Raw genomic sequence first — 11,422 nt, forward strand, 5'->3', positions numbered from 1 at the left:
TAAAATCATCGCACTCATCTCAGTGATTTGGCACAAAATATTTTAATCATAGTTCCCAGTATGGATAGGTGGGAGGAAATGTTCTGTTTGATCAATTAAAGTGATGTAGTTTAACTCTGTTTACCAAAGCCAGTAATGCAGTGGTGTGCAAATCTTTTCGGTTAAAGTCAGCTCTCTGCTTAATTATCAACTGCCAGGGTGCATTTGGTAATCCAGTCCCGAAGAAATGTCTTTTAATTAAATATTAGGAATATATTTAGTTGCTAAGAATGAGAGATTCCACAGGAGATTCCCACCTCTGGTTCAGTGCAGGAGTGGATGCCACTGCATTTGAGGGGGCTGTATAGTGTTTTCTGTTACCACTCTGTTTTTTTTATCTCCCTCAGCCTTCCCTCCCTCTGCGCCCACTCCATCGCACAGTTCAATATGGCATGCACTGCTGGGAGCGTGGTGTGGTTGCAGCAGGGGAGCTGCCCTTACCCTCTCGCCAGACAGCCATTGAATCCAACAGCTGTACTACTTAGACAAATTAAGGATTTCACTGCATTTTGAATAATTTGGTTTTATCTGGTGCCACACATGACGGTCACGTTCATTGTTTTTGCTAGGATTAGTTTCCTTCTCGTTAATTATGGAGTATATATATGGGGAGGGGGTGTTAAAATTAAACCTTTCTTGTTTGCCCAACAAACTAGATACTAAAACTTTTATAAGCAAAAGTGCCATTTACTTGTGTTGGTGTCCGTTAACAGGAAAATCATGTTCACCCTTTGCATACTCCTCCCTCCATCCCCCCAGCTCCAGTATACACCACTAATCTTATGAGATAGGAAGTATTTCATGAAGAGCTTTTAGCGGAGCTCCCCCATCTTCTTCTCTGAATATACGTATTGTGGTAGCCATGCACACGTTGCTGCTTACTTCTCTCCCTGCTGCTCCACATGCAGTAGGATGCGAGCACTCAGTTCAGTGGGCTTTCATCTTGGATCTTGTCAGAAAACATATAAAACTCGTGGTAAGTGGGTCAAGGCATCTTTATAAAACAGCCAGAATATATAACTTGGCCCAGCTTCACATAGTTGGCAACAGTTTAACAAGGGATCGTTAAGGACCTGAACACTTCAATAGCACACTTTACAACTTCAATTATTTTAGAGGAGGCATGCGCCCAGAACCTGTTCCTTGATTCCTAGAAATTGGTCAGTTCTGTTATGAGATATCTTAATTGCAGTCCACTGTGGAATGATTGTAATATTTGCCATTCTCTGCTCTGCAAACCAGAGAAGTGTGGTGCTTTTTTTTTTTCTCTTGAAATAAGTATAGGAATTTCATATAGAGTCGATGTTTGTTTTGTTTGTTTGTTGTTTTGTTTTTTAATTTGGAACAATCCCTGTATTCCCAGCTAGCAGGAACGGAATATGTGTGCCTCATGTACTGAGTTTAATGTAGGTTTACCACAATTATAAAATATTAAACAGATGTTGAAGACACTACGAGAGTGTGTTTTGTAGTAAGGAAAATCCATGTGTGGCTGAGTAGGAATTGTCGTCTTTGCCTTTAGGAAAGTTTCAGCAACTCCTGAAGAGTGTAAAAATCATTGAAGAATACCAAGTTTCTTCTGCTTTTAGGCATGAACTTCATGTGAAATGGTGTGGTGAGCTGAGAGCAGAGTAATTTATGTAAAGCATGCCAAGCAGTGAACCACCTGAGCAGCACTCTGCTGAGCTACTTTCTGTGTTGCTAGTCAGATCAGCAAGAATTACTGGAAAAAGATGAGGTTTTATTGTTTTCTTGTTTACTGGTACAGAATTCACAGCTATAAATTATTCATCTGCCAGTTTCAAGATGTAGATTGGAGCTCTTCTGGCTCAGTAGATGTTGAACATAATACAGGTTTTCTGCTGGTTAGCAAAAGTTTGTAGCGAGCTCACAGTTGCTGCATCCAAAGGCTGCTTCATCTGGGTAGGAAGCAATCAGTGATCATAATCCAATTCTTAATAGATATGACAATCTTAAAGAGAGGCAAGTACTTATGGCCTTCTCATGTGCAAAAACGGTCCTTTAGAGGCGACCTTCAGCTGCTTGGGGAAATCTAAATAGGATGCTACTGGGAAAATGGCTTTTTTTTTTCTTTTTCTTTTTTTAAAGAAAGAAACTTTGAGAGAGCTGATCTGGATTGCCAGACCAGATAGATAAACGTTGAGCACACGTATGGCTTTTTTTCATTAGAGAAAGTTGCAGCACAGCTGCAGCAGTGAAAAACTCGAGATAGTAACATAGAGCACAACAGTATCCTATTGTGTTTCGGATGGTAAAACAGCAGCGTTGTGCACGTGCATGTCATCTGAGGGAAATGAGAGCGTAGCACTGTGACCTACATAATCCAAATCAAACTGCATTTGCATTGAGAGAAGGGGGGGAAAAAAATCAAATCCTGCAGATTAATCAGTCAGTAAAGCAGGCATCTGTAGAACTGCTTACTACCTTAATCTTTTGGGCACCCAGACTAACAGATAACCCAAATCCAGATTAACCTGGCCTGAGTATATTAAATCAAAAAGGAGAAAACCAGCCCGGATAATCCATGTGTTGAATTTCTACTTTCAAAAAGGCTGTTAAATTTTCAGGGTGTAGTTGCTTTCTGTTAAGATGGCAGACTTTCTTTTTTTTTTTTTTTTTGTTCCCAAAATAAATTGGCAATGACTGTTCAGTGGCGTCTGAGAGCGGTAGCTGCTATCAGTATGTTTCTTGGTAATCATGAAGGCTTGTAATCAGATTTGCATTTAGAAAGCAGAGTTCCTAAAGAATGTCATGAGTAATTTTTTTTCCAAAAAAATTGAAGGGGTACTGTGAAATAATGACTACTTTAAGGGATGTAATTTTCATTTAGAAATTGCACTAAGAGGTGTATGTTTAGGGAACGCTTTGGGAATTTTTCTTACCTGAAATTAGCTGAATACTAAATGGGCATCTATGTTTAAATGAATGAGGCATTTTTAGAGCGTGATTCATCTCATGTTAGGGTAGACGACTAGCTGAACTGACTTCCACCCCTTGTGCATAAGTGAAAGCTAATGGACACGTAAGAAACAAGACCTCTTGCCCAAACTCAGGGAAGTAGCCGGGCAACACAGATGGAACACAGGTCACTGAGGGAGGAGGTCTGGGTTCTTGGTCTGGCTCTTCTGGTGATGCACCTGACATGATTTTTCTAAGCCAGGTGTCATGGTTTAACCCCAGCCGGCAGCTAAGCACCATGCAGCCGCTCGCTCACTGCCCCCCCACCCCTGGGATGGGGGAGAGAATCAGGAAGAAAAACCTTGTGAGCTGAGATAAAGACAGTTTAATAGGACAGAAAGGAATGAAAAACAATGATAATGATAATAATAATATGACAATAGCAATACTAAAAGAATTAAACTATACAAAGCAAGTGGTGCACAATGCAACTGCTCACCACTCGTTGACCGATGCCCAGTTAGTTCCCAAGCCGCGATCCCCCCTCCCAGCCAGCTCCCTCAGTTTATATACTGGGCATGATGTCATATGGTATGGAATATCCCTTTGGCCAGTTTGGGTCAGCTGTCCTGGCGGTGTCCCCTCCCAGCTTCTTGTGCCCCTCCAGCCTTCTTGCTGGCTGGGCATGAGAAGCTGAAAAATCCTTGACTTAGTAGAAACACTACTTAGCAACAACTAAAAACATCAGTGTGTTATCAACATTATTTTCCTACTAAATCCAAAACACTGCACTATACCAGCTACTAGGAAGAAAATTAACTCTGTCCTAGCCGAAACCAGGACACCAGGGCATGTGCATCCCAGGCAATGGGGGATTATACTAGAGAAACCCCGACAAACTGCAGATGAGGTGGTATATTCGCCTGGCATAGGACAGTGACAGCCAAAGATGCTTGTTTGGTCCTTTGGCAGAGCCACTTACACAGCTTTGCACAGGGCTGCTTTGTACGATGCAGAAGTAGATTTTATTCCCTGTTCTGTGCCACAGGGATTATGATTTCCCTACAGAAATGTTGTAAGGCAGTGTTAACTCTTAAGATTTTCTGAGAGTGGAAGGACTGCTATTGGAGGGATGCTAATATTATGCAGAAAGGAGGAAAAAGCTAGACAGTGCCCTAGTTTTAACTGCGTCATGTGGAAAATACAGGATTGTTTTCCTGGTACTGTTTATCTTCCTAAGTGTGTCTCTTCAGAAAGGTATTATGGACCTGGTATTTAGAGAGAAAAGGATGCGCTGTACTTTATGCTGCTCCATAGCAGGCTTTGAAGCTGTTCAAAGAAGAAGCAGGAATGCTTGCTGGGGCTGGGGGGGGGGAAGTCCTTCATCTTTTGCCACAAAGGTAAATTGCTTTAACACAGGTCTCAAGCTGAGCATAGTAGACCTACATATCCTGAACCTTTGAATCCAGAGGTATAGACCTTAGTCATATACTTAGACATATGTTTATTTGTAATGCACTCATTGTCAGACCCACATGGGAGTTTCAGTGTATTAAAATGCTAGATTTCTGACATGACTTTCAGAAGTGGGGAAAAATGCAGTAGTGCTAATAAATTCTCATCCCCTTTATTTTCCACAGCAAGAACTTATTGACAGCATTAGTAGGAAGCTGCAGGTGCTGAGGGAAGCACGGGAGACACTTCTGGAAGACATCCAAGCAAACAATATCCTGGGGGAGGAGGTAGAGGCCATTGTGAAAGACGTCTGCAAACCAAATGAGTTCGACAAATTCAAGATGTTTATCGGCGACCTTGACAAAGTGGTCAACCTCCTGTTGTCACTGTCAGGTCGTCTGGCCCGGGTGGAAAATGCCCTTAATAACCTGGATGAAAATACCTCTCCAGAAGAACGGGTGAGAAAGGCCAATAATAATGTCAATGCATTTAGTGAACTTCGTGGGGGGGCTTTTGCTTGGTTTTGTTTATCTAAATTGCAGACCTCAAGATGAGGGATAGTGAATGGATAAATCTCATAAGGCCATTTTCTTTAGATTTCTGAAAACTTTTCTCTTTGCCTTGCTTTTGCTTGGAATACTAAAACCACAAGTGGCTTGCTGAGAAAAAATGGTGTTTTGGGATGCAACATACTGGAAAATGGATTTAGCAAAAGTTTAAAGAAAGAGGGGAACTACTCATGAGAGCGTAAAAAGGAGGCAAACAAAAATATTCTAACAATTCAAGATGGGAAAAGGAGTGTCGCTTTGTGCTGTAATGCAGAAAGCTTACAGACTTCTTTATACTCAACAAGGATCTTGATAAAAATCTATAAGGTTGTTACAAAGAAAATGTTTCTTATCTACTACAGCTTTCTCCACAATGCCTAGCAAGGAACAAGAGCAAGAAATGACAGAAGGACAGGTCTTAAAAAAAAAGGGGAGGGGAGGGCAGGAGGGAGGCATGGCAAAAAGAATTTTTCAATAGAAAACATGTTTTACCCAAGCAGAATAGCCCGGTAGTGATGTGGAGGAATCCCAGCAGATGTGAAAATTTGAGGAGCGTTCAAGGTGCTCTTACCTGTTGGATCCCACCTCTGCTGGCAGCACTTTGTTTAGCTCCAAATCGCATCAGGCCTTAGCTGGGAAGGAGGTATCTAGCGATACAGATACACACCAAAGGAGAGATATAGACATGTGCTAAACTTAAATGCTAAAATAAATAACAGAAAGAGAGAGGTTGGGGGCAAGTGAGTTTAGCTTCTGCAGTGAAATGAATGTGAAGTGGGATTTTTGGCTTGTAGCTGTGGACTGAAATGCCAGCAGTCCACCTAAGTGTTGTAACAGAGTTTTTTCCATGGACTGTGGATTCATGTTGTGTTTCTTCAGCATGCTCTGTTGTTTCACCAATAAGAACCAGTAAGTGCTGGGATTAATCTGAAGTTGTGTTTTTGCTGTTTGGCCCTAGCTGCTGCCAAACATATTTGTTTAATGGCTGTCCAGACCCCTCTCTGACTGAGGCGAAGGGAGGGTATTTGACAGCTTATTAGAGGGCAGATCAAAGCTTCTGAAACTTAAAGAAATTTAATCCTTCTTCAGATTTCTTTTTTCTGAATGTGGTTGCAGTTGCTTAATGGGCTCAAAGCAAAGATGGGAGTGTGAGCTGGGGAGAGAGCTACCAGATGATATGAGCATATAGGAAACACCATTTGAGAGCTGTGATAAAAATAACTTCTTGGCTAGGTGTGGAAAAGGAAGAAGGTGAGTAGGTGGTGTAGGAAGGGCAGTCAGAAATTGTCTGTGTGCTCTGCTGTCAAATTTAGGCTGACAGAAATCCAAATACCTAACATATTTTAATCCCCATTCATCTTCTCATGCACTGACACTGAAGTCTTGCCATAGTAACATTAGAAATATATCTAAAAGTGTTGGTCAGAGATGCTTCTCAGATGGATCAAGTCCCCAGGTACTTTGACTATAAATACAATGCATGTAGGGTTACATGTGCATTTCTTTGAGTTTAGACTGGCGTGTGTGGCTTTTTTGGTTGTCCTTTGGTATTTTGTAGGTCACATGATGATATTTAGTGTAGTACTAATGTACCATATAAACAAAACAGGGGAGATTACTTCCATCCCTGGGGATCATATCCCTAGTGATCACTGATTTTTAATTTTTTTTTTGGAAGCTGATGTTGTCTAATAAACATTACTCTGCTAGTTTTCCACTTTCTAGGAACCACCAACAGCTCAGCAGACTTTCTAAATAAACAGTCTGTCAGCAGGCAAATAATCACTGCTGAATTAATATTCTGACTATTAGATGCTCTGTCATAGGTCTCTCTTCCCACAAGGAACAGTATCAGGTATTTCAACTTTAGCTTCTGAAAGGGGCTTCATCTGAAATAGCTACAAGCCCCCTTCCTTCCACACAGTGAGACCAGTGTCTTCTCAGTACTTGCCTTACCAATCAAAGCCAGTGTGTGCTGAGAACTCTAAAGCGCTGAAACAGCAGTCCGCAGAGGTGACCAGGTGCCTACACCCACAAGACCTGTTATTGCGAGACTAGGGACAAGTGCCAGGGATAGTAGTTTAGGAGCTGGATGCTGGGAAGTCAAATACATGGAGGGAGTTCCTTTTCATATGGCTATGGTTCAGAACAGCGAACAATTCTTGAGCAAGACTCTAAATAGAAGGAGCCAAAGATTGTTCCATCAGAGGAGCTTCAGATGGCCTGTGTTTGGCTGGGGCTTCAGAGCAATGCTAACTGCAAAAAAACCTTCTGCACTCTGCTTGGCTTTCGTTGGTTGAAGATGGTCAGATGAAACCATCTGACATCATTTACGCCTTTAGGCCTGATGAGCCATGTAACCATTGCTCAAAGAACCTCCTCAAGAACGGTGTCTTGAGCCTGCTACAACGTGTTTCACTTTACCCTTCAAAACAGGCTTTCTGGTGTCAGTCATCTTTGACAGAGGTAAAAGCAAATTCAAGAGGTATCTCATTTGCCTTCTTCCTTTCTGCATCCCACTTCTCTTAGGTATTCCCTAAACCTCCACAAGGGCAGAGGTACTAAGATGTCATGCAAAGTTCATAATGAAAGTAGTGTTTACTTTCCTTAAACTGTCAGGTTACTTGTGTTCATCTTAAAGTCATGCCATAGGCTTAGTAAGAAGAAACCAGACAACTTAAAGCTCAGGAATTGTTATGAAGGACTAAACATTTGATTGTTCTTGTGTCTGTTGACAATGATAGCGAATGGCTTGAAAAACAGAGGTATTTAATCCCAAGGTTAGGCAGGTAACTCTACAACTGAGCTACCAGCTGGTTGATATATGCCCTCTTGTGTTCATCAAATTCTGTCTAATTCTGCTGCTGCTGCTCAGTGTACACACAAGCTGCAAGGCTGCCCTGGGGAGCAGTCTAGCCACGCTCTCGAGTTTGGGCTTGGCTGCTAGTTCCCCTGGTGAATTTAGGAGAACAGTACTTCCATCTCTTTGCAGCAGATAGTTCTGCTTGCAACTTGCAGTGGGATTTTTTTTCCCTGGCATAAGCTCAAAGGAAGATTAAACTGTGGTTTTTCTAATAATGTGTGATTTCTGTGACTTGTCTTCCATAGCTGTCTTGAATCCGGAGTTAATCTAGGCTGTGTATTTTAAGTACATCAAGAGTGCAAGGCTGAAAGCGTTTCACGCTCCGAGCTTTGTGCTGTCTGTAGAAAAAGAGGCAGCACAGCATACGTGTGCAACTCTGACAGATAGGTCTGTTAAAGCTTGCTGGTCTGTATCCTCCTTTGTCTCATGCTTTCATCTTGAAAAGGCTCTATTTTGTAGTCTACAAAAATACTTTTCTGTAAATCCTTTAGGCTTATTATAGCATGTGTGATTTAACATAAAGTCCAAATGAAAAAAATGGACACATTTATTTGAACAGACTGTGGTTTATTTGAAGATATAGGTTCTCAAAGAAAATTAATCTCTGAAGCAAAGCTAAGTTATGGAGTAGTACCTCTTAGGGGCACTTTTTAATTAAATTCAGAAGTCTGTACAAGAATTCTTGACGTCAGAGTAGACCAGCCATACTCTGTCGCTGGAAAAAGGCAATCACTTCTAGGCAGACATCTGAAATAGGTCAGATTAATAATGCTCCTGTTTCTTTCTGTATACTGCTAAAGGAGTGTAGCTGAGTGATTCAGGTGGGGCTGTCTACTGTGTAGACAGGTGAAGTTGGATGAGATGTACCTCACTCTTCATGCTCATACATATGTGTGAATGGGATATAGCTCCTGTCCTCTTTGTGTGTTTCTCCATTCAACCTCCCTTTTTCCTATTTTGTCTTTTGTGAGGGCACAAAGCTGAAAGTTTACAGCCCTTTTGGGAAGATAATGCTTTTTTTTTTTTTTTTTTTTTACTTTTTCTTCCCTCCTGTTGTCTTGCCCCAGCTCTCACTCTTGCTCACCCGTTAAGACCGCACGACTTCATGTCTCATGGAGAAGCCATGCAGATTGCAGCAGAACTGCGAAATACCGCGGTGTCAGGAGCTGCGTAAGAACAAATCGCTCTGTTAATTAGTCTGTTTCTGGGTTCTCTAACCACTGCTGTTTCAATATGGAAGTTCGGTGCTGTGTGTTGAAGATGTAAGACGTTGCTGAGTGAAGTCTTAATTTGTAGAACTTGGATGTTTCTCAAAGGCAACTGTATTTTATATAACTATTTTTAACTATTAAATAGTCAAGTAGCCTTTGAAGTTCTTGCTTTTGAGGCCAATAGAAATTAATGGTGCATCTTTCCTTGATTCACTACATTTTTTTTTTCCTGTTTGTTAATGCATTTTATTAGAGTAAACTTTAAGGAGCAATCTTATTCCACCTCTCTATCCCTAGGAAACTCTTTGTCTTTGCAGATAAAACAGACTTGAGACTTAAATGCTGAAGCTGTTGTCCCAACTTGGTGAACCCAGTGAATTTTTAACTGTTTTTCTTTTCTCCTAAGCGGACGTTGGTAGAGAAGCAGAAGCTGCTGACCCAGCAACACGAAGATGCAAAAGAACTGAAGGAAAACCTGGATCGTCGAGAGCGTATTGTCTTTGACATTTTGGCAAACTACTTGAGTGAGGAGAACTTAGCAGACTATGAGCACTTTGTAAAAATGAAGTCGGCCCTCATCATTGAGCAGCGAGAGCTTGAGGACAAGATCAAGCTGGGGGAAGAGCAACTGAAGTGTCTGACCGATAGCCTCCAACCTGAACGGCTCAAATAAGAGGACTGAGTTTGACCAAGGATGTGAAAAATGGGAAAGAAGGAAGGGATGGGGGAGTTTCCAAGTATACAAATGAGTATCTTGGCTTATCTGAGTGTCCAGTAGAGAAACAAGTGCACAAGAGAAAAATAGCTCTCACAACAGCAATAATGATCTCTTTCATTTTTGGGGGGATGAGGTATTTAATTTTTTAGAACACCTTCTAATTGCTGGACTCTACAGCTGTTTCTCATTGCTTAACTTACAGAAAGCTCCACAGAAGAGGATAGACTCTTAACCTTTCTGCTCAGTAAGTTGAAAGTCTGTGGCAGTTGTGCATGCAAACAACGTTTTTTTAGAATAGGTTGTATTCTTTCTTTATGTTCAGATGCTGTACAGACTGCTGGGAAACCCAACAGCAATTTATGAATGCACACAAATTTAGAAGCTCTAAATTTAGTGGCTTTTTATTTTTTTTTAAAGATACATTAAGTAGGGGAAGCGTGCATCTTATAGCTAATATATTCAGATTGCTGAAATGTAGTGTCACTCTGATCCTGTGGCATCAGACACTTTTTTGTAATATTGTATATAGGATGGCACTTTCCCCTTGCAGAAAATAACTTTAGAATCATTCTCAGTTAAACACTTCTTAAACCAGCTTGCAAATCACCTAATGGCTACCTTGCTGAAGATTTTTTTAAAAATTGTTTTGCAAGACACATTTGTACACCCTCTTACTGCAATGCAAGTGATTTTCTTTACCAAGGTGTACTTGATTTAAGAAACAGGCTGGAAGTACTGTGCTGATTTTGTTCAAAACATTTCTCATCTAAATTATTTAGAAGGCTCATTTGCTCTTTCTTGTGCTTTTTATGCATGTTTTTATTCTTCTTCCCCCAAACCTGCTACACTTTATGAAAATAAATGTAGGCTAAGGACACTGCTTCTGTTTTTCTTCTGATTGCTCAACATTGTGATGGTTTTATATAGACCGTTAAGTTATACTGAAGTTGACCTACATAATGCTGTTCATTCTTTCTGCTTTCTCAGACTACCAAATGCAATATAAACACTTCTGCCATGTAAATACTGTGCATTACTCGGAGCAACTCTGCTTTGTAACTGTGAACATAAGTGGGTTTTGTTTGTTTGTTTTTTCCATTGCACAATGATAAATGAGAGAATGCTAGTTCACAGTATCAGATTACTGGTTGTGTTCTTGTAATACTGCCATTGACTTACAACAGATGATTTCCAGTAGCTCTAAAAAGAGGTGCTAACTCATGTTTTAGCACAGTAATAGGTTACGCTGACTTGCTCAGATACCTACAGAGAAATTCTGTAGTGTCTAAGTGTCAAGTTCTGTGTTAAGATAAAGTTTCGCAGGCAAAAGAAGGTCTTGGATGACTTTGTGTGTATGCCATTTACATTGTAGCAAGGAAAACATCTGTCTCTCTGTAGACGAACAGGTTGCCCAACAAGAAGCCATTTTCAAGGCTGATGTGAATGCCAGTCTGTAGCTAAGCAGGTTGAAAATACAAGTAGTTAGGTGTTGAAAAGAGAGAGAAAAGAATTCTTCCCACTATTCCTGCAGTGGCAGCATTCACAAAAGGTTTTCTGTCCTTCTTACCCGAATCCTCTCTTTTGCGGGGAGAGAACCGGAGAGGCGCTCGCCGAATTCCTTGCGAGTTGGGGAACTGGGGAGCAAAAATCTTCTGGAACCAGTTCCTTT

The 11,422-nt window shown here is 41.0% G+C and overlaps 1 protein-coding gene across 2 annotated transcripts in view; it reads left to right on the forward strand.

Moving 5' to 3' along the window:
- SHROOM2 (shroom family member 2) overlaps nucleotides 1-10,032 on the forward strand; it is a 130,497-nt gene extending 120,465 nt beyond the window's left edge. For both annotated transcript variants that reach the window (XM_050914886.1, XM_050914887.1), the window contains 2 exons: nucleotides 4,599-4,871; nucleotides 9,442-10,032. In XM_050914886.1, coding sequence (XP_050770843.1) covers nucleotides 4,599-4,871; nucleotides 9,442-9,708 — 540 coding nt within the window. In that variant the 3' untranslated portion in view covers nucleotides 9,709-10,032. The remainder of the gene's footprint in view (nucleotides 1-4,598; nucleotides 4,872-9,441) is intronic.
- Nucleotides 10,033-11,422: the final 1,390 nt, after the last annotated feature.

Source organism: Gymnogyps californianus, chromosome 1 (genome assembly GCF_018139145.2).
Source record: "Gymnogyps californianus isolate 813 chromosome 1, ASM1813914v2, whole genome shotgun sequence".
In the NCBI taxonomy this organism is placed as follows: domain Eukaryota; kingdom Metazoa; phylum Chordata; class Aves; order Accipitriformes; family Cathartidae; genus Gymnogyps; species Gymnogyps californianus.